Genomic DNA, 25,296 nt, shown 5'->3' with positions numbered 1-25,296 from the left:
CCACCATATTGTTATGAGTAAAACTTTCTCTCACAGCAGGACACGGTGGCATTATCCAACACTATGTCAATAGAGGAGATGAGCAGTTAGTGAAGCTAACAGTGACTAGCTGTCCCAGTGTAGCATGCCTGCCAGGCTTTTTCCAAATGTTGATGACTACAGACCCTCATTCAGCTTGACTACAGCAGCAGCACACATCCAGTCCACCAGCCTCATCTCCTGCACTGGCAGACTGCAGTGCAGTCTAAACAGCCGTCATCTAATGCAGAGTCTGCTGGTGTCCACTAGGCATCACTGATGATTTTCACCACTCTCTTTTAACCCTTCATTGAAATCTGTTTTTTGGAGAGAGGAAAGTATAACCGCCTGGTGGAAGTACTCAAGCTGATGTAGTGAGTAGTTACAGCAGCCAAAGCTAAATTTAGCAGAGCTGAATAAGCACATGCTCTGTCACCTGGATGTTATTGTGTTAGAATGAAGGGGTTTGTAATCCTCCAGAATATTTGCTGTATACTATATTGTATAATGTTTTTGCTATTTGAGAGCACACTTGCATTATCACATGTTTGTTTTTTTTACCTTACTCTCTGTCATAGTGTATTGACAGTTTTGTATTCTGGGCTTTGATCAACATAACGACTGCCCTTGTTTTTTTGTTAGCTGGCAGGGGACCTTGCTGCCGGCTGGTCCTCTTGCTGGATTTACTGGCAGGCCCTGCAACTCTAAACAGTAGACTGATCAAGGAACCACTGACATGACTGAAAAAAAGCTCTGCTCCCTGACACTCACTGCACCACAATCTGTCCTCTCACCACTGGCTCTCCTTGATCTCAGTGTGATTCAGCTTGCACTCACCATATGGACTAACCTGCTTTTATTACAATTATTCCTGCACTGTGGACCTGTGCGTGTTGTGAATATTCACACAACCTAGGAAGATCAATGAAAGGATTCTTTACATAAATTCTATTTGCATTGGACCCGGTCTAGAAGCTAGTTTTGGATCTTGCTCATCCACAGCAGCTCTACATCTAATTAGCTCTGATGTGAGTTAATGTGATGTAGCCTGCTGGTCATGTGCGTGTAGCAACAACCACTGAGATATAAAAGCCATTGAAGCCAACTTAAGGCAAAACATAGGAATAGTTGACTCTGTCAGTACATTGTGCACAGTTGTTACTTTAAAAGGCACAAATTAAAATCTAAGTGGTATGAAGCTGTTGTCAGCGTGAAACATGATGTCTAAGACACAAATATATGTCAAGAGTCTGATTTTAAACCTCTGTTTAAACATCAGGGAAATTTGCGCATCAGGGACATCCCTATTCTCAACATTGTAGACCCTTAATTTAGAATATGAAGTGGCATCCTCTCATATTAAATGCCAGTGCTCTGCACATGCTGCAGTGAGCACCTGGTCTGGTGACACTGTGTCCTTGGCTGAAGAATTCACACACTTAACCCAGAACATCTCCCATTTTTAGACTTGAAACACAACTCAAGTGAGGGACTTTCAGTGACAGCCAAACAGATGGCAGTAACATGGTTCAAACAGCAAGGACAAAAGATAAAGGGACATTGAACCTCTCATATCAAATATCTTAAAAGAAAGGTTAGTGGCTCACACTGCTTCGATGGCAAATAGCTGAAATGGTCAGAATCACATCTTCAGTGCATGTATGAGTGTCTTCATTATTCAGTTTCATGTAGTCATGAGACCAGCTCTTGTATTTTGCTTTTTGTATTGTATTATACTTTTGACACATGCAGCTCCTCATCTGCGATGCTTCAATTTATACTTTGTAAGAATGAACAAAATAGGAATGTAACAATGCCAACTCACTTAGATTCAAGTACATTTATGGTGCACTGTATTTTTTTGCTGCAGGCTGTGCAGCTTGAGGACACCTGGGTTGTTGGTGAGCGGAAAACCTGTTTTTTTGCTCCGTCATTCTTCCTGTCATTATTTTACTGTTGACCTAGAGATTTTGCATCTCTATCCTTCTACTGCTGCTGTGGTAGTAGAATCCCATTGGAGAAAGGCAGGCATGAATATTGTATATGCTTCACAGATAGGTATGTGTGCTACATCCTGGCTTTAATACCTTATCTTCATGCAGAAATATTGGCTATAGAAATCTTTTTTGCTACAGCCTGAAGAAATTCTGCCATGGCCAAACTGTTGTCAGTTGCGGGAAGTCACTCACTCAGGGATGTTTGTGATTAGCAGCTGCCAGGCTTAACTGTGCTGAATCTGTTATGTTTATAGCCAAAGAAGGGAGTTTTTTGTTGTTGTTTTTGTTTATTTTTTTTACATATTTGTGTTGTATTACATGGTTCATCATATTGCAGTTGTTGTTGCAGTTGTGGAGAGGCACTATAGAATTATGATCCCCAAGCTAGGATATATGTGTACACACATAAAGAGAGTAACATTTCATGGCATTTAGCAGTGAGGTTGTAGATTGCACCTACTGAATACCCCTCCACTCACCCTCCCGTTGAGCATGCAGCAGAACCTAATGTGGCAGCGAAACAGGCAAACCACAATTATGAATATTATATTACATTTCTGCTAATAGATCCCCTAAATCCTACACACCTTTAAGGAGAGCTGGATGCCACAATTATAAATGGTAGGTTATGAATTCCTATGGAAGTTGCCTCTTCAAGCTTCCATGTTTTTGGGCCATAATGATTAGACGCCAGCCTCCTTCTCTAGCCTAGCCAGCTTAGAGTATGCATGCCTGGCTTATTTTTGGCCCTCCACACATGAATAGGGTAAATACTGGAATCATACAGCTCTTCTAGAGTTTCTAAATGTTATTGTTCTGAAGGGACAAAATTCTGATACATTTCAAATATTTTTTGACACTCAAAACTGTGTTCACCATTTTACTGCAGCTAAACATAGAACTGCGTTAGTGAGTTTGTTCACTGATGTCTTCACAACACAGTGAGCTACTCTCCAGAGATCAAAAATGCAGTTGTGGAGTTGTTCCAGAAAACACTACACCGGCCGTGTTTGTTATAATGAGAGATTTTATCACCCAGTCCTCCAATATGGCTTTGTAATGTGTTTTTGGATGATTTTGGAGCGCTATGGGATAGACGCATAAGCTAAATCCAGTACAGCCAATACTTCAAATTAGCTGCTTATTTTGGCCTTATCATTGGAATAGCTTATAAAAAAATAAAACTGTTTTGTGCTTGTTAAATTCAGGACTTATATTTTTAAATTTATCGTACATTCAGAACAGGCCCACCAGATTTGTATGTACATAGTAGAGTGTACTAATTCCTCACACTTTTAGAAGCGAGGCTGGCTTGTACTGACAGGATCAGTTTAGGGAATGGGCAGATGGGAGACAGGCCCACTCATGCTGCCCCTAAGTCTCCCCCAGCTGCTAGGAGATATTACGCTCCATGTGTGATGATTAATAGGTCCTCAGGAACACATCATACTTTGTTTCAAATGGGGTAGAGACTTCTTGGGCACTAAAGAAGCAGCCAGTGATGAATGCAAAGCATGGGCTCTCTCACACCTACAAGCGCATGCAGTCAGAGTTAGGCCCCTCAGGTGACTGATGGTGCTTGCTACTGTGGTTCAGTTTGTACTCTGCTGGGTTAAAATAGGGAATCCTCACTGTGACCCAGATAAGCTGTTTGTTTAAGAGTTGTTAAAATGATTTATTGTATTTCTGTCTTAGCCACATTGTTTTGGCTTTTACTGCTTTGGCTCAGTATGATCATCTCTCTTCATCCCAGGATCCCTAAAGGAGACCAGCACTGTGAAATGGCCTAGTTAGTTTGTCCTGGCCAGTTGAGTAGCACACGCTATTAGTATAGTATGGTGTTAGTGTTATGAGATGTTCCTTGTAACCATTTAAATATTTTATTGTCTGTGTCTCATTTATGTTTCTTTTTGCTCTCAATTACACTCTCTCAAAGCAGCCTTTTATCATATTTTGTCGGTGAACCATATTTTAGAACGTACAAGTTTGCTTTTATGTCTTCTCTCTTCTATATATGCACTCTGTCATAAAATTAGATTCTTGTTCTATTTGACCATCCCAGGCTCTTGTCAACTAATCTCAACATGCTCTGCTTGTTTTGCAGGTGAGCCGCGCAAGTTTGACCCAAACTTCAGAGGGCCTGTCCATAACAGGTACTCCAAACACTTAACACTACCACATTTGCTTTATAGTTGTTGCATGTAAAAATGTAGCATTGTATGGAGAAATTAAAATTGTGTTTACATGTAATTCACAATTAGTCACTGCATTACAAAAATGTTTACACACATTTTAGAGGCATTTTGTCATCGCTGAAGATAATCACAATGAAACAAAAATCCATTCACCTACATTGTATAAGAGTAGAGGCAGAAATCTACAAAACAGATTCAATTCAATAAATAAATTCAATAAATTCTCAACTCTATGTACATTTACATGTAAATACCACAAGGATAACATGTTATTTGTACATGGGTATTGATTTTGCCCATTGTATAATCTTTTTGGCACCCATCGCGGGGTGCTGATAGATTGATCATTTGTCATGCTACGTTAATAAAGATCGAGGCCGAGTGCTGGCAGCTCTCTCCACTCTACCACACAGATCAATGACCATAAGTCAAGCTGGTGGCTGGAGTTCAACCAATGACACACGCTATTAACCAGACAGATACACCCAAAACAGATGTAGTCCACACATCACCTGGGCTATCGCAGGGAGATAGTGAACTATCTCCTATTTTTCAACCGGCAGCACAGTAGCACTTCTCCTAATGGACTGCAGTCGACTATCTGCCTCATGAGGGCTATAATTCTGGATACATCACAGTAAGATTGAAAAACCCTGATGTAAAAAATGAAAAAAAATGATGGTGCCTCACAGATTACATCATATACATTAAGAAACATAGAAGTATGAACTTCAGGTTCAGGATTTTACCTCCAAAACTCAATGTATGCGATTTGGGATAAAATAAAGTCTGCTTTTTAAGACAACGCACAATGAAAAGCAGAATTTTTGCAATAGAGCAAAACCTCTCGAGGGTCTCACCACAGGCTTTTCTTGATGATTTAGTCATTTTCTGCAGTAATGTAGGCTCTTATCTCTTTTATGTTCAATGTCAGACTGGCAGGCTGCTGTGAAGGCATGTTTCAGTCCTCCCGTGTCTCTTTATCCCACCCTCTCCAGCCCATTTCACTGCTACAGCTGGTTGAAGGCACCAAGGATACTTTGATGTGTCTGTGGCTCAGAGGCTTTTCTTAATGAGAACTGGGAGCGAACCGACTCTGTGGTCGTCTTGTTTTCATGCAAGCTCAATGACTAAATGAAGTTACCTTGTCTGTGGTTATTGAGCAGTCTTCTAAAGGCCAGACAGAAGCGGACACCGCGTGGTGTTAATTTAAACTAAATATAATATACGGATATAATCTGTGTCAAATATAAGCCACAACTCTGCGATCGTATAGTCAGTTAATAATGCCTTTTATATTGTTCTGTCACTTTCTGTGTGGTTCATTATAAATCTCAGTAAAGTAAATCTCAGAAAGCTATTATCCACTACACTGGCATAAATGTCTACCAAAATAGTATGGAATAAAAACAAATATGCCTAGAGTCTCCAACAAGCTTTGGTGATATTAGTGGGTGCACTGACATCTACATTGTTTTGAATGACAAAGATGATGGGTGCCAACAGAAACTTCATGGTGCATTCAGTGTACCTTGTAAATGCAGAAATCTATATACAAATGGGCAATGAAGTTGTTCTAAGCAGAAAACTGTCTATTTTTTTTCCTATTTTACTTTGTTGAAATACATAGGCCCACATCTGTCATTCATACCTTTGTTGTTCTTTCTACATTGGCAAATTAAAAAAATTCTCTTTAAATAACCTTATCAGCAAAATCAACCATATCATTGTACAACAGATCCAACTATCTAAAGGTAAAACAGTGTTTGGCATCTGTGTTAGCAGACAATCACAAACGTGTAAAAATCACAAAGTTGGCTCATCATAAAAGCAGCTCTTGTTTATAGAATCCATACATCTCCTTGAATGAATGAACGAATGAATGAATGAATGCCCCTATAGGCTACTGTACACACCAGAAATAATCCGCTCTGGAGTTCGCTTGATAGCAGACCGAGACCACCTCTACGAGGCGGACCAGGGTGCGGTTGTTTGGTCTGCACCAGAGTTCGAGGCCAGCGTTCACACCGACCCAAACAAACCGCACCATGGGGCAAACGCTCCAGGGTTCGGTTTAACCGGACTAAACAAGGCTGGTGTGAATGCGCCCTTAGTTATTGCAAAGCATATTATCATCACAATACTGAACTGCATATCGTGCAGGCCTTAAATGTGCACATCAAACCAAATAACTGCAAATCAGGTGCCCTCAGCCACCACAGCATGTGTGACAACTTATCTAAAGGACCTTTGCGTTCAAGCAGCGTACTTGAACTAATGTCCCTCTTTGCTCTCTTGACCATGAGATATACCCTTTTGTGTGCAAATCTGGCCCTCCAAATATTACTTCCTGTTAAATGTCTGTGACAAAGCAGGGACAGGCTGGCAGATTCACACCACAATGGAACCCATGCTACTCTGTGGCATTGCTGCCATCTGTGTCACCTTGGCTCCTGCTGAAAATCAGCCTTGCAAATATAACACTGACACAAAAGTTTCTTATTGCACTGACAGAGCTTCCAGTGCTGATTTCTTTTGTTTGTTTCTTTCAAAGCAGCACTGCCTGCCAGTACAGTACACAAGCAGAGGGATGCTTTGCTCCCTGTGAAAGTGTGTGTAAGTGACATCTGAGGAGATCTGAAGTTTGGGAGTGAGGCCAGGTTGGGGTCCGAATAGATTTGCGGTTTGACTATATTTTTGGATCTGATCTGGGCCGTGTGGCCTGCTTTCCTGAGATAAGACAACAAAGCAGAATTGTTTTCACTCTCCTCACTTTGTCAGCTTCTCTTCACCACTCACTGATGCTTCAAAGGTGACTTTGTACTGCAGGAGCACTGTGGTGCTGTGTTTGCACTTTGTCTTAATAATGCAGTCGTGTCTATATGAGGGAGTTGAGGGAATCAGATCTACAGTAACAGTCACATTACGTTGTAGGAGAGGCAAGGTCGACTTCAGACTCCCACCCCTCATACCCCCCTAATCACCTATGATGTGTGGCTGAGTGATAGCTAACTTATCTACCAGCTAAAGGAAGGGGAGGGATTGAAAGACGAGTAATGCAACCATCGCCATGGCAACCCCGACAGCTCTTCCATTTATTCTTCTTTGAATGAAATGAAATGGTGCTCCCTTGTCTCCCTTTGTTAATAATATGCACAGTATCAGCATCAGCTTTGGAGGTAGTGCGGCAGTTTGTCTTTATGCTCCTCATATTCAATCTCAGTGTGAAACTGTCTTCACCAGGCAGAGCTGTGCCCACTTTTACTCTATTTGACTCTCTATTATCTCCAGAAAATAATTGCTGTGCTTTCCGAAAAATAGCTTACACCTTGATATGTGTCACAAGTCTCTAAGCCTTATTTCTTATGGCAGTCAGCTGCTCCTCTGTCATCCAATGTCATCTGTTGGAGGTTTCAGCTTATGTTGGGATGTTTGCCTGAAGATACGGAGCAGATGACGTGTGGGTCATATTATTATAATCAGCTCCAAATGTGCTGCGCAGGTTATGAGTGGAGATTTCCCATTTTGACTACACAGGTATCTAAAGTCTTCACGCAATTCGGAAAGGAGTGGTGATAATGGAGTCATCTCATTCTGAAATAAGAAACAAGGAGTAGTAGCAGTCCTGTTGGGACAAAAAAGATTTGCAGTCCTCGATATTGCTAAGTTCAGCAAACCAATCTTCCAGAGAAACCTGTTAACAGAGATTTATACTGCAGTTATTAATGCAGTATCATTAAAAAAAAAAAAAAAAAAAGCAGCTCTTAATTGCAGCGGCACTTGCAAACCAGAATAATTTGCAGTGCAAGCTTAAATTACACGGCTGACCCTAAATCTAAGGGGCTACACGGAGCATACAGTCTAATTAGTCATGTTTGTTTCTTGTTTGCATCTTAATGTAAAAACATTAATGTCCATTTAAGCTGTTCTTTATATAAATTGATCCTCAGCTGATATCCTCTGTGTGCCTCAGTGCTCTAGTCTCTCTTGACTGTCTTCTGGGGGATTATTGTGAAGCCTGTATAGAACCATGTAACCATACTGCATACAAAACAAGGACAATCTATTCCTTAAAGAACTACAGAGGAAACACTGTCACATCTCTGAGCTCGGGTCCCCTTTTGACGTTGGCCTTGCTCCTCAGGATGAAAGAAGAGAACTGTTGAAAGCTGGAGGAGATGAGGTTCTCAAGTCAATTTGTGTGGTGTGTGTTGTAGGGTGAGGCTGCATATGTCCCTTGTATTGAACTGCTGGGGCACAGTGGATTGAGCTTGGCTTTTTTTGAGGCTGGGCTCAGTGCTCATAGTCTGAATAGTTTTGAAAGAAGGGGCTGGACTGACAGCTTCTCTCAGCATGGAAAGAAGGGGAAGAAAGCTTTGTCTGGGAGAGAGACAGTGAGACGGTGAAGAAAGTCTCAGAGAGAGAGAGAGACTCTGCTTTAAACTAGCAGCAGAGGCAGTCTTCAAATAGCTGCTTCTGTGCCTGTGGGACAGTTAACTCAAGAGGGAGGGGGGATTCAGGGTCTCATTAGAAAGTCAGTAGAGCTCCCCTTCAGTTTCTCTAAAAACACAGTATACAGATGACACCTTGTCATGCCTGGTAGCAAGCACTGCACCCAGATATAGAGCTCACACTCACCTGCCCTACAGCAGCAATGTCATGATTACCAACAAGAAATGGTTTAACACACAAAACACTTTTCTTTTGTCCTCAAGATGATACAAAATCCCAATTCCCCTGGGGGATGCATTAATACATCTAATTACTCAATGAGCAGCCATTCATAACTAAAATTAATTTCCTCTTGCAATCTTGGTTTTCCCATGTCACACGTTTGTTTTTACGCATTTTGTTTTTTTGTATTTTTTTCCCAGGAGCTGCACTGATGTGGTTTGCTGTGTTATTTTCATCATCGTCATCCTCGGCTACATCGCTCTGGGTACAGTTGGTGAGTTTGACACATTGCTGCTGATTACATCACACAAAGTTTCATAATGACACAAATCCGCACATGCAGAACAGTGGTGATATGTTCTGGTGTGGTTGTGGCCTGGAAGTGTGAATTGCTCACTTCTCCCGCGCTGCCTCGGTATATGGAGCAAATCATCTAGCTGCTGGAAGGAGTGGAAAGGTGAAAAGTGGCAATAATTTACCACAAACAAAATGGCCCTGCTCCTCTCCACAGTGTGCACAGACACTTAAGTAGGAAAACCGTCTGTGTGTTGTTTTCTTGTTATTCATAATTTCATGATGAATGATTCAACAAAATGTCTGATTGTTCAACGTGTGGGGGAGTTGAGAAATGTAGCTCCCCCAGAGAATGGGCTATTCTTTTAATGTGGGAGTTTCACCACCACATGCAACTTGTGTGGCTCACTCTGTTCTGATGTCCCTGTCGAGTTTTTGACTGAATGACCAGTGATTCCCTGTGGCCCTTATTTCATTCAAATTTTCCTGAAGCCATTTAATTCACTCCATCACACTCGAGTGAACTAAAGTCTACTTTGTCCAGCTGACTGTGGCCATGCAGTCTTCTAAATTTCCCCATCAGCTCTTCTTTCTTTCTTGCTCTTTACACTTTTCTCATTCTTTCCCCTTGTTAATTTTTCTCCCTTTCTGTCTTTCTGCCTTTAGTCCTCTCTTCCATTGTTGTCCTTTAATCCTTTCCCATACAAATGTATATTCTCTTTTATCCAGCACACCTGACCGCACATGTCTTTTCTCCCTCTTTTAAGCACAAGTATGATATACATCACAAATTAGGGTGAAATGAAGTCCCAATGCTGTGTCACCAAGTGCTGTCCTGTGCCAGCTCGTTGTCAGTGGGGTCACGTCTCTATCTTGGCATGGGACATGGGAAGGACTTACTGTTTCCCAATAATTTAAAAAGGGCAGAGGGCATGACAATGGATGTGACTTGAAATAAACACTGACTTGACTGTAATCAGCTGAAGAATTTAGTGTTCTTTTCAGTTTCGTCATCCTTGTTGTGTCAAACATTTGTAGAAGCCTTTGTTGTCTCACAGTCAGTGCAACCCTTCATTGACTGGCAAGGTGAAAGGCCTTAACACTGTGTTGTTCATGTTGGGCAAATAAGAATTGCTTTCTAAATTGAATTTCAGGGTTACAGCTACTCCTGCCTGGAGAAAAAGAACCAAACAAATTAAACTGGATTGATTTTGTGTTTTGTCTTTCTATGTGTGTGGATGTTGCTTCTTAATTGAAATGAATACATGCAATCCTCCAAATAATTTTCAATGCTGTCTTGTTAATTGTGCTTTGGTTAATTGACAGAGAGACAAACATGAAAAAAAAGGAATACTATTGATTTAGACAGGGTTAATAATACAATGCTTTTAGGTAGCTGATCGTTTTCTCTGTTACAACAAGAGACAAGCTCTCCTTTGTGTAATTTAGGACCACAGAGAATCTGAAAAGAAAGGTAATGTGTTGACCAGTAGCCTTGTGCACCTTAGCAGGTAGAATAAGGCAGTATCTGTCTAGAATGGCTACACATGTTGAAGTTTGTGCAGTTCAAAAGAGAAACTGTTGTGTTATGTTTCAGCCTGGATCCATGGCGACCCCAGGAAGGTCGTCTATCCAACCGACAGCCACGGTCAGTTCTGTGGCCACCAGAACACCCCCAATGCGTGAGTGGAAAAATATCTGTTCTTAAATTGTCATACACTGAAATAATTATGTTCCTCAATTCGTCTGTCAGCTTTCCATTGTTATCTTTACACTCACAAAAGACTTCGGCCACAATACATGGAGATGGGTTGTGATTAATTATGGCAGGCACGGCACACTCTCTCACTCTCTCTGATTTTGTGTGTGTGTGTGTGTGTGTGTGTGTGTGCGCTTAAATACTTGCTGATAAAACATTGCAGAGTAATGCACTGATTTCTCAATCTTGTAAAGCCTTCTAAATAATCAGACCTCTCTCTCTGTCTTCCTTGTTTGTCTCCACAGACACAAAGCCATATTATTCTACTTCAACATGTTGAAATGTGCCAATCCTGCAGTTTTAATTAACCTCCAGTGCCCTACAACCCAGGTAAGAGTTTGAGTGATGGCCCCTCTAGCAGCACATTCTTACACTGCTTTATGTTGCCCTCCAACTTTTCCTCCACGCTTGATTATGCAAGATTGATGGGCTTTCTCATTAAGAGGATGCGTTGTCTCTTGCAGCTCTGTGTCTCCAAGTGCCCTGACAGATTTGCAACTCTCCTGGATGCGTGGAATACCAAAAACTGGGAATATTACAGGCAATTCTGCAAGCCGGGCTTCGAGATTGGCAGCAAGGTGAGAGCAAGTGGTTAGAGGTCTGTTTTGCCTTCTTCCAAACTAGATGATGTTTAGATTTTTATAGAGCCTCATGTCTTAATTACAAAAGTTTACACATTCTTCCTTTTTTTGTAGATGCACTTTTGATCAAATATGAAAAGAGACAAGAACATCATGCCTAGTATAGCTTTCAGACATCCTCAGATTTCACCAGTCATTATAATGAAGAGCTCATTTGAATGTGCTTCGAGAGACAGGCGGAAGTGAGCTGGCGGTGATGCACATCACAGCCCTCTTCTGTCGGCTGGCAGCAGCTCAGTGACGTTGGCGAGATGGTGTGTAAGAACCAGAGAGTGAGGTGGCGTGTGGGAGCACCTAACAGCTCTTTCAAACAGTTTGAACAGAAATACTGATTTCCCTTACCACATCATCGAGTGTTACAGTGTTACATCAGACTGGATTCGGTCCAACTCTGTCACATCAGATTTCTTGGTGTTGTGCAGGAATAATGATATAAATGATACCAACGCTATAGTCACTGTCAATTAAACAGTGCTGAAGCAAGCTCTGTCTGTGAGTTTGTTCTGAAAATAAGAGCTATTTTATATTTGTAAAAATGTGACTGATATATATTATTTGGTTGACGAGAATAAACTGTATTTATTTTTATGGAAGCAATCCAAAAAAAATTGATACACTGTTTCATAAGTAAATAACCTCAAACTTATGGTTATGTTTGAAGGAGTTATACAGATAAGATTATGTTTTTTGTTTTTTTTGTTTTTTTGTTCACTGGTTAATTTTGAGATTTTGTGCTCTTTTTTTGCCTCCATAACATGTCCTCTTTCAGACTAGTGAATAGGAAATGTCCAAAATGCACATTAAGTTTTTTATTTTAGTTTCGGTTTTCTGTGTTGGAAATAAATGCAAATCAGTGCATATTTAATGAGATTGGCTGATTTGCGTAACTAAACATAAACTATCTGAAAAATTGTAATACAAAAAAGCTGTCTAATGAAAGTAATCATCTGGGGAAGTTTCAAGGTGATATCTCTTGGTTAAAAGATGTATCCTACTGTCTTACTTTTTGTTTATAAATGTATGGAACAATTCATATCTTTAAAGGCTGTTTTCTAAAAAATAGCAGCAGTTCAGTAGCACTTGCATAGACCAAAGTTTCCAGTTATGCTTTTGTATTCTTTTTTCTTTTGTATTCTGGCTTGACTTGGCTATCAAATGTTCAGATTTCTGTTCTGCATATTTAAACATTAAATTTTAATAAAGTTGTAATACAAAGGGTAATTGTCTTAACCTAAGTAATCAACTGGTGAAGTTTCATGGTGATATTTATCAGTTAAAATTTTTACCCTGTTTCACTTGTAATGTCTCCTCAGTCAGTGTTCTCCCTAACACAAAATATAAACAAAAACAGGATTCCCCACGCGTCTTTCAGGAAAATGCGGCTGAATCAGGTGCTTCTCAGCTTGAGGACAGCAAACTTTCAGAGAAAGGAGGGGGACTGGAGCACACTAATAAATTTGCAGCCTTAATTGTGCAAACAAGCTATCGTTTCGCCACACAAATTACAAACAACAGCAAACCACACAGAGTTGAGCATAAATACTGAAACCTACATGAGAGGAAAGATCAGTTAAGTGAATGGAAAAATCCCTCCACTCATTCACGAACTATGATAAATACTGTGTCACATTGTTTTCAGTTATTTGAATCGTCATCTTCCCTTTCAGTCAGCTGCAGAAGTCATACGAGATGAAGACTGCCCGTCTATGATCGTGCCAAGCAGACCTTGTAAGTAAATAACCAGCAAAAGATCATTATTTGTTTGCCAAGGCCCTAAAGACATTAACAAAATGTTTAAAAATGTGTTTCAGTCCTTCAGCGGTGCTTCCCCGATTTCATTACGAGAAATGGAATTTTGACTGTAGCCAATCAGACCCTCTTCAAAGACGGACACAACAAGGAGCGAAGTGTCAGCGACCTCAAAGAAGCTGCCAAGTAAGATCTGCAACCCTGCAACATTTTTTTGTAATCCTTGTTGTTTGACCAGAAAACATTCATTTGATTGAGAAACAGCATTCTTGCTGTAGTAAAGGAATTTGCAATAATCTACCCTGTAAAATGAAGTGTTTTAAAACTATTATACTGTCAATAGGGCTGCCAACTCTGAACCCAGAGAGTTCTGGAAAGATATTACAGGGTAGGACAAGTTCACAACTGATGCCCAGGAATGTGTCCAACCACATTCAGCCATTTGCATGTTTATTGCATGAAAATACAGCTTACCCGCAAGTTCATGAGTAGAACTTCAGTGGCACCTACAAGCTTACAACAACTGCTGTGTGAGTCTACGCTATCAACATGTTAATGGACTGAGATAGCAAACTTTGGATAAGCAGAGAAATCATGTATTTAAACCAATGAGCTGATGTTCTAAAAATACATGATTCTGTGTTTGCTGTGATCAACTTTTGTTTGTTACTCAGAAAATGTAATGTTCTTTAATGCTTTTTCTTCTTGTAGCCAAGTAACTGCCGTGCAGCAAGGAGTGGAAAGGTTTCAAAAATGATTTATTTCAGCTTTTTAACTTTGCCTCCACTTTAGCCACTAGCTTTGTGTAGACTAACCTTCCCACTCGTGCTCTTCAGCGTGATGAATCTGTTCCTGCGTCCCTCCACCTGCAACAGTGGACAGGAATTAGGACAGATTGATACAACTGTTTGTGGCAAATATCAACTTCAAAACATCAAGTCATCTGCTACAACTGTATGTGAATGGCTGTGCAGTGTGTCAAATAAAATAGGGAGTGGTGTGGTGCCCCCTGGTGGTCTGTAGGTCTGCTCCCTTTGTACAGATATATGGATAGATGAGAATGCAAGTTTGTGTAACAGTGCTGGACATGATCCAAGTCCTTGCCAGTGACAGGGTTTCAGTGACCTTTAGGGAGCTAAATTAGAGCTCTCCATCATTTTTTTTAGCCTGTAGTGTTCTGTTTGTCCCATAGCAATGTTAGCTTGTCCTCTTTCCCTCATCCGTCTGTACTTTGGAGATTTATCTGAGTCATAGGGCAGTGTGTCTGGAAAGGTGTCAGGGAAAAGTTTCTTGTTAGATTTATTGTCATTTTGAGGTGTCAAACAGATGAATTTAGGTGACAAGTAAAACCCATCAAACCCATTAGTTATTGAAGAGTTACCTATACTGTGAACAGAAATAACATCCATTTATATGTGATATTCCACTAAATGCTCCTCTGTATCATTCAGTAACACACTGCTAAACCATTTACAGCCATACTGAAGAAATCATTGCTCAGTAGTGCTTCAGTAACACTAATGCTGTTTAGTGACTCTTTAATATGAAACTGAAATATGTTCCCTCTCATAACCTGATGAGTAGGTCTCAAAGCTGAGAATATCAAAAGCATTTTGGAACTGTATTCATCTTCGTTCCACAGTGACAACATTAAAGATGAATAGTGTCAAAATGTTTTTTGAGAAACCTTAGTATCTAAAATATTGCAGGCAGTAGCACAAACATGCCACAGCCCCTCTGTGTCCTTATTAACATTCTTTTTTGTCACCTCTTCTCTTTCCCACTTTTTCTCATCTCACCTTGTTTCTCCCTCTCAGAGGTTTGGCCAATCTGCTTAATGCCAAAGAAGTTGGCATGAAGATCTTTGAGGATTATGCAAATTCCTGGGACTGGATCTTAATGTGAGAATAATTGTTAATGTTTTAACTTGTTTTGTGGATTATAGTGGCTGTCTGTGGGTGGAGAATCCAGTGAAATTAATGACAAAACTGATGAAAACCCCTGTAACTTTTGCATACAAGTGGTTCCCACTGTCTTTTCTGCTTGAGGCCCAAGACTGATGGAATTTACAACAGTTGATCTGATCAATTATTATTTACAGATCATGTTACTAAATGGATTATTAAGACTAAACTAATTTCGTTACTGTTCAAATTCAGGTCGGTTTCCAGTAACGATGTGTTCATGTCATTGCAGTGGTCTGGTGATAACCATGGTGGTTAGTCTGCTATTTATCCTGCTGCTGCGCTACACTGCTAGCGTGCTCCTGTGGCTCACTATCTTCGGTGTCTTTGGTGCGCTCAACTACGGTGAGTGTGCACCACAGACAGTAACCCACATTGCCAGTAGCTCCTATATACATGTTGGAGATGCTGCCCACATTTTTATATTAGACTTCTGTGGCAGCGATAGCCGTGCCCGTAGGCATTACGTGTACAACCGTACATTCCATTCGTATGAACATGTGTCAGAAATGCCTTGAGGGAATTTCTTAAAATTTGGAAGCAATGTCTAATTGGACTCAAAGATGAACTGATTAGATTTGAGTGGTCAAAGGTCAAGGTCACTCACAGAACACATTTTGGGAAATTGCTCAACAATTCATAAAAGTTTGACCAAAAAAAATTACATAAAATATCTAATAGGATAAAATGATCAAGTGATGACCTTCAAAAGGTCAAAGGTCAACTTTACTGTGACATCATAATATTTTGCAAAAAAAATGTTCTGGCTATTATTGGATGCCGTTTCTCAGGAACAGCTACATGACTGGTACACGGAGGCATACAACTGTGATGCAGTAATTCTAGCTGTGCTCAGCTGTGAGCAGTTCTTTTGTTATGGCACCCCGAGGCAGATTTAGTTTTTTCTTACCTTGTTGCATCCTTTTCTGGCTCTTATACTCTCTCTCTCTGTGTCTCTCAGGTATCTGGCACTGCTACTGGGAGTATGACACCCTGATCGGGAAGCCGGGCGCTGATGTCACCATCTCTGATATCGGCCTCCACACAGACTTCAGCATTTACCTTCAGCTCAGCCAAACGTGGCTCATCTTCAGTATGTCGTCATCCACTACCATACCTTTACTTCACACTTGAATGCTAAAGTCACATGTCAAAACATGTGTGCTGTATGTGCATTGACTAATAATTAAACATATTTGTTTCGTAGTGATTTCACTATCTGTGATTGAGGTCATCCTTTTCATTATGGTGATATTTCTGAGGATGAGGCTGCGCATCGCTATTGCATTACTGGAGGAGGGAAGCAAGTAAGTATGGATAAAAGCTCTGTTGTCTCCTTTAGAATTAAACTGTGTGTTTGACTCCTTTGAATTGTACATATGACACACAATTAAGAAAGATGTTTGATCTGTCTTGTTTTTAGGGCCATCAGCCACATCATGACCACTCTCTTCTACCCTATTATCACCTTTTTCCTTCTGGCCATCTGCATCGCTTACTGGGCTGTCACAGCAGTGTATCCTTCCTACTGCATCTCACTGATGAGCTGTTTTATCCAGGGAAGTATAGGAATTCTGCTGCTTTCATGTCATCTGTCATAGGTTTACAATTAAAACACTACACCAAGTTTGGTTGAGATTATCCATAAGATCGTTAATAGAAACCAGTGAACAGATCGTTCACTACTGTAATAGATATAATGCAGTTATAGACACTGAATAGGATAAGATACAGATAAGATATAGATTTTTTTTTAAAGCAAGAGCAAAATGGAAACAAGCTGATGTTCATGTGTCTCATGTCTTCATCTGCCTCATTCAGACCAAATCAGGCGTTTCAGCAAAAAAACCCAATCCCCACTTTCACTTTGAATTCAGAGGTTAGCCAAAATTCTTCTGTTTCTATTATGTTGCTTGGTGCCTCCATCAATATCATGCTTGGAGGAGTTGTAGGCAACAACTCCTCCAAGGAGGCTTTCTCCATCCAAGCCGGAGCCATTGAGACTGCTATCCAGGAGTTCATGGACCAGATGATCACATTCTTCCAGTTTCCCACAATGTATCACCATCCTGCACTAATCACTGCAATGCCTGATTTGTTCTGAATACAGCCTTTGACTGAGCATGGTAATGCCTTTACGAATGAGATGACTTTGTGCAAGTAGCCTGTAACTAAAGTATTAAAAGAAAACTGACTATGTTTTTATCAGTAGTCAGTGATTGTTGTGTGTAAGACATATCCCTTTACCTTAACTAGTTTGCCCTCAGCTTCTTAGCATCATCTGGTAATGCAGTCTACAAGGTCACACCTACTGATGATACATGCATGTATGCCAACCTCACATGCAGTCCAAAGGTTAGTCCACCACTCTGTCACACAATGACGTGAATTTACTGGTGAAATTGTTATTATTTAGTCGTTTTATTTTCAGAATCTAGTGTCACGGATTCTTTGTTTTCATAACTGTGTAATTTTTCTGCCACTTCATCACACTCCCAGATGTAATCAATCAAAGCAATTGTAATAGCTTCTTCTTATTGCCTACAAGTAATATCTGGTAGCTGTGTTTCTGATGTAAATAGAGTTCACAATAGTGGCTGATAGCTATGGTGGCTTATTTGACAGATGTTATTTATCAACCTGCCTGCCCTCCCCGGTTTGTGTAAGGTAATGTGAGCATCTAAAATGCTGCCTGGCCACACAACTTTTAATAAATGCAGGATTACCTGGAAGCCATACATGAGGAAATGATTCATTGATATGCAAAAAACTAAGGGAGAGTGTCAGAAAAAGCCAAGAAGTTGTGTTTTTCTGTGGTTGAGTAGTTTTAAGTATAACAGAAACATTTAAGCAAGCATTACATCACATCACTCTGTTGCTTTCTTTCAGACCTTCAGTCAGACCAATATTACCAAAGTTTGCCCCGGGTCACAATGCATGTTCGCCTTCTATGGTGGGGAGAGTGTGTACCACCGTTATATCCTAGTCCTCCATCTGTGTAACCTGTTCGCGTTCCTCTGGCTGGTCAACTTTACCATCGCGTTGGGCCAGTGCACTCTGGCTGGGGCCTTCGCGTCCTACTACTGGGCCCTGAAGAAGCCGAACGACATCCCTGCCTGCCCGCTCTACTCCTCTTTCAGTAGAGCCATACGGTAAGGCGCTGTAACAAGCCAGTCGTGTATATAGGAGTACATGTTTACCCCTAAAATCCCCCAAATTTGGGACTGAACCTGCTTGCCTTGTAAATAACACATTAAAATAAGATATTTTTCCATATACAAGCATCTTTTGAATATACACATGATGTTCAAACGCCTTTATTCCTTTTTGTTTCTTGTGTCACAGTTACCACACAGGTTCTCTCGCCTTTGGTTCTCTAATACTTGCTGTGGTGCAGATGGCCCGAATTGTTCTCGAGTACCTGGATCACAAACTCAAAGGTAAGCTGTAACTCTTTAAAACTCAAATTTTCCCACTCTAACAGTAGTCTACTGACTACTGATTATTTCAAAAGAGATGTTGATGATTGACGATGTGTTCCCAGGTTCTCAAAATGCATGCGCTCGGTTCCTGTTTTGCTGCCTCAAGTGCTGCTTCTATTGCCTGGAACGTTTCATCAAGTTTATAAACAGAAATGCATACATTATGGTGAGTTAAGAAACATCTGTTTGCCTATACTTTGTACTAAATGTTTGCAATCTGTTAGCAGTTCAGCTGTTAGTTTGCTTGTAATTACACTCTACCAAGCACTGTTTATTCTCACTTACAGATAGCAATATATGGAAAGAGCTTCTGCACCTCTTCTAAGGAGTCTTTCTGCCTTTTGATGAGGAATATTATTCGGTAAGAAATTTCTTAAATCTGTCAGATCCACGCGTCTAAGAAGGGAGAGTGTACAGATTACGGCTGCTGAGACACACTCTCAATGTGGCTTAGCATACCATAAAGTTAAATTTTTTCCATTTAGATGGGTAAAATGTCTTTCTTTTGGTTGTTTTTTCTTTTTTACTCAGTTAACATTCCAGGCTGACAAAATAAAAACAATTATTTTTTAAACAATCAAGAATTGAGTGTTTTAAGAAGTATTTGTCCTTAATACCCCACTAGCCATCATGTGTTTAATGCTGTTTGTACTTTCATAGATCTCTCCTCAGTCTGTGTCGCAGTGCGTGACGATGCCTTCACTATTCTCTGGCTTTTCTCTTCCTCCTCTGTAGGGTGGCTGTCCTGGACAAGGTGACAGACTTTCTGCTCTTCCTTGGAAAACTGCTTATTTCAGGAAGTGTTGGTGAGTTTCATGTCAACCGCAGCCTGTGAAGTGGCATCAACAGGGACGCAGATGAAAAAGTGCAGAAGAGACAGGATGAGACATCCTCCTGAATATTAAGATGATGATAAATCTTCTCAGTCCCAGTTATTTTTGCCTCGCACATACTCTGCCTCCGCTCAGTTTACGTCATTATAGGTTTAGATTTGCTGTTGCTCAGGTCTTTGAAAATCTCTTAGATCACATTTTAGAAAGCCTTACATTTAGTTCAATTTATAAGATCTTAATTTAAACATTAATCCAAATGTATCCTAGTAGTTACCCTTTTCTGTACAAATAAGTATTGAGCTCCTTGTACCAAAGTAAGTCTTCTGGAGCCCCATAATTAAAAGAATCTTCATTACTGTAAATAGTTTTTGCTGCCTGTTGAAACCATTCTCTTTGATTTGTCCACATGTATTTATGTTTGGTATTAAACACTTTATACTTTCTGAACTTTTTAAACATGTCTTGATGTATACACTTGTGTGGTCTCTGATGACATGAGGGTTAAAGGTGTTGCATTTCTGCCACTGTGGCCATAGTATGTGATGTGTCACCTGTTTTTCTCATCTCTGCTAGTAATTTGTGTATTTATTTATTTTTATCTTTTCCAGGTGTTCTTGCGTTTTTCTTCTTCACACATAAAATACCAGTCATTCAAGAGGAGGTACCATCCCTAAATTACTTCTGGGTCCCCCTTCTGGTAAGAAATTCAAATATGGGCTATTTAATGAGTAAATGTACCAGCAATAACAGCAGAGCCTAAATCAACTTTCATGCAAGTTGAGATATGTTTGTATTCTGACTTGGACGATTCACTGTGCTCACAAAAGATGAAAAGATTCAAATGAAACTGGAGCATTAGTGTGGAAAATGTATGAAATGAAAATCCACTTTTAATCACATAATATACCATACATATTTTATATGTAGCTCATTTTATGCCTTTACATTTGTCACACTTTTGGATGGCACTGATTGGCCCAGTTAGTGAGATCTGATTTCTTTCCTCATCCTTTATAACACCATGTCTAACAGCTCAGCTGTCTCTGGAACAGAGAGAATTCACACTTCTTTAAGATCAGATTACGTTGCACAAGTTAATTAGTTGATGAAGGATTTATGACTCGCAGGTCATAATCATTTTATTGTTTTTGGTTTTGTTTGTATGCAGATTTTTGTGGTCACATAACAAAACAGTCTTGGTAATATAACCCACTGATGGCAACCTATTGATTCTTTCAGACGGTGATATTTGGATCCTACATGATTGCACATGGCTTTTTTAACGTCTATGCCATGTGTGTGGACACATTGTTCCTGTGCTTTTGTAAGTATTAAGTTAAGTACTTTACATGACACAGTGTGAGAATATGACAACGTATGTTGAGTATTGCTTTGATGGTTAAAGATTAAAATTCATGTAGCCTGTCAGCAGTTGAATCAAAGTCTTTCCTTCTTTAAAACAGCTTCTAAATGTTAAACTGATTCCAGCTCACTCTTTAATTCCTGCCTGACTTTCTTGACATTTTTCCCTACTAAGCCTTTGCTTTCCTTTCTCTTTCTGCCTGTCACTCTGCACGCTGTCTGCTCTTCCTGCTCTTCCTCTCCTGTGCTGGGACCTGGTCTCAGGTGAAGACCTGGAGAGGAATGACGGGTCTTCCTCCAGGCCCTACTACATGTCTCCCGGCCTGCACAAGATCCTTCGCAAAGGAGAGGAGAGTGCAACACTAGGCACTGCCTCCTGAGCAATGTACAGCCATTTTACTGAACTGCTGACTCTCTCACTCACTTCTCCATATCTACTCTATGTGTGTGTGGGGGGGTCTGGACGTTTGAGAGCAAGTACTGTAGGGCTAAACAACAAAACCGGATGCATCCCAGCCTGGTCAGGGATGGCGTGGACATGAAAGGACATGCTTGTATGTCAGTTCTTCACAGAAAAGGCATGGGGGACTAGAAAAAGACCTCTGTTTACTTCCTCTCTTGAGCCAACTCAGATACTTGCCTTTTTTTCTGTCACGCTTTTGTTCTTCTTTCTTTTTTTTTCTTCTCTGTATTCTCTGCTGACCTCTGCCTTACTGAGAGGGTACGTGTCAAACTCGCAGGACGGACGCACAGGCTGAGATGAATATGATAGAAGCATTTTTACCCAAACAAACATGAGGACCTTAACATGTACAGATGCCACTGATGGACTACGGCATAAGGCATCACTATGAAACAGTGGTGGACTTATGGGGCACCCTCTTGTCGCACTTTGGTCTTCTTGTGTAAAAGTGTATGCACTTTCACATATGGGAAAAGAACCATGTGATTTATTTCTTTTGTCTAGCATGATTATTTTGCTGGCTATTGATGTTTACCATTGGTTTTATAGGTTTGTTTTGATCCACAGTATTTATACTAACACAAACACACAGATCCAAAAATGGTGTGTAATCCTGCACTTAGCAAAACAGGTTTCTCATATTTTACATCATTTATAAAAAAAAAAAAAAAAAAGAACGAAAAAAAAAAAGAAGTCACAATCATTTCAAAGTTTCCATTATGGTCATAGATGTACTGTAAACCAGACAGAGACTTTTGTGGGAGGTCAAGACTTCAAAAGATATTTTATGATTTTTTTAATTTATTTTCTTTTGCTTAAAATTTGAACAGAACCTGACCGTTTTCAGGAAACTTCTGAATGCAGCCACTAGTTTATGTGCCTAGTTGTGGAAAAAAAAAAAAAAAAGATGTTCCTCTTACTCTGTGGTTTTAGACCTAACACCAGGAACCTTTTGCGATACAGTTTATAAAAGGATGTCAAAGCCATTTTTGGTAAATTTTTTATTGGATGGTTCAGATGTAGTGCTGTTTTAATACTAAGTATAATACACACATCTGTCTGGAGGTTATTCAGTGTTCTTTTTGTATAGGAGAATTTTTTTTATCAATGAAATCCAATGAAAATGTGAATCCTTTTTTTGAATAAACATAAATGGTTTATGTATTGTCCAGTGCATTTTCAAAGTACCTTGCTTGTGGTTTTAAATATCTGGGTCTAACTTCGAGGTGCTAAGTGATTCTCTCAGCTGTGATCTCAGTTTGTAACATCTTGCTACTGCTGCCTCCTAGTGTGGGATCTGGAGACGAACGACGGCTCTCCTGAACGGCCCTTCTACATGAACAGATGCTTGCGGGAAATCCTGAGCAAGAGGAATGTCCAGAATACGCGCAGAGAAAAGAGTTAAGATGAAAGGTGGGGGAAGGACAAAGACTGAAGGTCATTTACCAAAGCTTGGTACAAGCCCATGAGGCAGTAAGCATTTTGCCAAATATAATTAAAGTGTACACAGGTTGCAGCCGTACACTATAATGGACAAATTGTAGATAATCAACACTAATAAGTGATAGTTTTTTGGTATTTAACTTGTTAACTGTAAAGGTTTATTTTTGATGGTGTACAAGGTCACACCAAGTTCTTGTAAATAGTTTCAATAATATAATTTGTTATCATGTTTTATAGCCACAGTCATACTACATGACACAGTAAGTTTCTATAGGAACAAGTGATTTCTTTCTATATTGAGATTGTGGTAAACGAGCAGTTTTGGCTCTTAATCGCTTGTAGTTACCAGTGTTCACCACTTGGTGGTGCCATTAGTCACCAGACATGTTCTATGTACTGTCGATGAGGTGTGAATGCACTGCTCATTGGACTCTGTTTTCCATGTAATGGTTAAACGTTAGCTCATCTGTGTATTGTGTCATCACAGTTTTTGACCTCACATTGTCTCACATTGAGAAACATGTTTGCCAGTTAGTGTCCACTGTTTTCTTATTTAACTGTCAAGGACATGATGGCACGGCAGTTCAAAGAGCTTCACTCTTGAAGTGCCCTTTTGTTTTTAGAATAGCCACATTAAGTGTTTAATTGCATCTTGCAGCTACATAGTTTACATTTGAAGATGTTTGTCTGTTTTATTTCAAAGGACTTAAAGGGATAGTCCACACCCAGAGATGGAGGTTCTTGTATGTTAAGTGTAGGGATAAAGGTGAAATAGAAGGATGTGCTGTGTTAACGATAGTCATCTGTTTATTGTCAGTGTCCAACCACCAAAAAACACAGACCTTCTCCCTGTTACACATGTTGCTTTGTTGTCTAACCTGCTGTTGATGTGCATACATGGGTGTCACTCACAGCTGCTCTTAAAGTGATACTCCCCCAAGACCTATCTGTAAAGCTGTAAAATGAGGCTTTCACAGCTAAGAAAATGACCAGAATGTTGTCAGAAACTTCTCCAGCTGCACCTGCAGTATCATCTGCTGGTCATTTTTATCTTTTGTATGTGTGTGGCAGTGCACTTATCCGTTCCAACAAAGAAAAGTGTCTCAAACAGAAGTCTCTGGAGAGGTTAGAGATGTTTCTATGATTACTTTTAAATTGTCTTCTGTTGTCTAAACTGCCATTATACTCTGTGAAATATGGCACTTCACCTTAATTCTGAAGAGGCCAACATCACTTGTTGGAGTCATGAACCTCATTTTAAACAGTGTTTCTGTCACTGTGGGTCCTCTTGTTGATCCAAGGTGGGGCTGGTCCTGCACAGTATTATTGAGTTATTGAGGTATAAGTAAAAAAGAACTGTTCATTAATCATATTTCATGATATTTTATGATATTTTTTAAACTTAACATCTATTTTGCATTGGTTGTGAGTATATTCTCATCTCTGGCATCAGACAAAGCACAAATGCTTTTGTGAAATGAGTGATGTCATGCCAGTTTGACTGAGTGTTTGCATTACTGTTGAGCCAAGTTTAGGCGTCACCAGTTTGTCGGTCAGGTGACAGTGATGCAGCTGTTGGCAGTTTCACACACTGTACCCTTGACTTCAAACCTCTTGTCTTTTGCCTAAATGTTGTCATGCATCGGTTAGGATGATGCTCACCTTTAGATCGTTGAGATGTGACTCATGCTTGTGGATCTTTGTACTGTGTTTGTCAAACCTGAGAACCTGCCCTCATGGTGCCGCAGAGTGACAGCACTGCCAGACTCACACACTTTCTGCCCCTGTTTGAGCTGAACACGCTCAAACACGTACAACGTAAGCGTTCAATAAAAGCCAAACAACACAGCCTGTGTATCCGACAAGGAGAGAAATGATGCATGTAGCTCCTAGTGTGGCATATTACGCATGCAGCATGTTGTTGTTCCTTTTTTTATACTGGATAACTTCTATACTCCCTGTTGTATTTTGTATCTTTTTGTGCATGTGGCTCAGGTTCATTCCCATGAGGGTGAATACCTGAGATCTGATAAGTGAAGTAAAAACAGTAAGAACTGTTTTATATGCCTCCTCCTCCCTCCTGTGTCTGAAAATTAGATTCTTTTGGTCAACCGCAGTCAACAAGTAGACACAAGTTAAACTTGAACGTCAGTTTTCTCACCGCAAACTCTTAAAAGTCAAACTCAGTCCTCCTACCTGTCAATACTCGAGACTGTTTTATTTATTGTTGCTCATTTGTGCAGAAATGCCTCTGTCATCTATTTATTTATGCAGTAAAACTTGCATGTTTTTTAACAGAATATATTACTTGTGTGTATGTTCAGTCAAATATAGATGTGTTTTGTTACTTCTATTTTTATGAATAAATTGTTTATCTACTATGCACTTTATTCCTTACTGAGGTCTAAACACAGCATCATGT

At 40.0% G+C, this 25,296-nt stretch overlaps 1 protein-coding gene across 1 annotated transcript in view; it reads left to right on the top strand.

The window, feature by feature from the left end:
* The window catches only part of slc44a5b (solute carrier family 44 member 5b), a 35,128-nt gene extending 9,873 nt beyond the window's left edge, over nucleotides 1-25,255 (top strand). The window contains exons 2-22 of the mRNA XM_073476373.1: nucleotides 4,120-4,168; nucleotides 9,085-9,158; nucleotides 10,776-10,860; nucleotides 11,183-11,267; nucleotides 11,402-11,515; nucleotides 13,246-13,306; nucleotides 13,390-13,513; nucleotides 15,145-15,228; nucleotides 15,524-15,636; nucleotides 16,253-16,384; nucleotides 16,499-16,598; nucleotides 16,715-16,807; nucleotides 17,559-17,646; nucleotides 18,181-18,443; nucleotides 18,637-18,731; nucleotides 18,836-18,939; nucleotides 19,061-19,134; nucleotides 19,509-19,579; nucleotides 20,215-20,303; nucleotides 20,846-20,930; nucleotides 22,721-25,255. Of these exons, the coding sequence (XP_073332474.1) occupies nucleotides 4,120-4,168; nucleotides 9,085-9,158; nucleotides 10,776-10,860; nucleotides 11,183-11,267; nucleotides 11,402-11,515; nucleotides 13,246-13,306; nucleotides 13,390-13,513; nucleotides 15,145-15,228; nucleotides 15,524-15,636; nucleotides 16,253-16,384; nucleotides 16,499-16,598; nucleotides 16,715-16,807; nucleotides 17,559-17,646; nucleotides 18,181-18,443; nucleotides 18,637-18,731; nucleotides 18,836-18,939; nucleotides 19,061-19,134; nucleotides 19,509-19,579; nucleotides 20,215-20,303; nucleotides 20,846-20,930; nucleotides 22,721-22,836 (2,099 nt within the window). The 3' untranslated portion in view covers nucleotides 22,837-25,255. The remainder of the gene's footprint in view (nucleotides 1-4,119; nucleotides 4,169-9,084; nucleotides 9,159-10,775; nucleotides 10,861-11,182; nucleotides 11,268-11,401; nucleotides 11,516-13,245; nucleotides 13,307-13,389; nucleotides 13,514-15,144; nucleotides 15,229-15,523; nucleotides 15,637-16,252; nucleotides 16,385-16,498; nucleotides 16,599-16,714; nucleotides 16,808-17,558; nucleotides 17,647-18,180; nucleotides 18,444-18,636; nucleotides 18,732-18,835; nucleotides 18,940-19,060; nucleotides 19,135-19,508; nucleotides 19,580-20,214; nucleotides 20,304-20,845; nucleotides 20,931-22,720) is intronic.
* The last annotated feature ends 41 nt before the right edge of the window (nucleotides 25,256-25,296 follow it).

The sequence above is a fragment of the Pagrus major genome, chromosome 11, assembly GCF_040436345.1.
Source record: "Pagrus major chromosome 11, Pma_NU_1.0".
Classification (NCBI taxonomy): Eukaryota; Metazoa; Chordata; class Actinopteri; order Spariformes; family Sparidae; genus Pagrus; species Pagrus major.
Note: the sequence above shows the minus strand (reverse complement) of the source record. Positions and strands in the feature narration are given on the sequence as shown.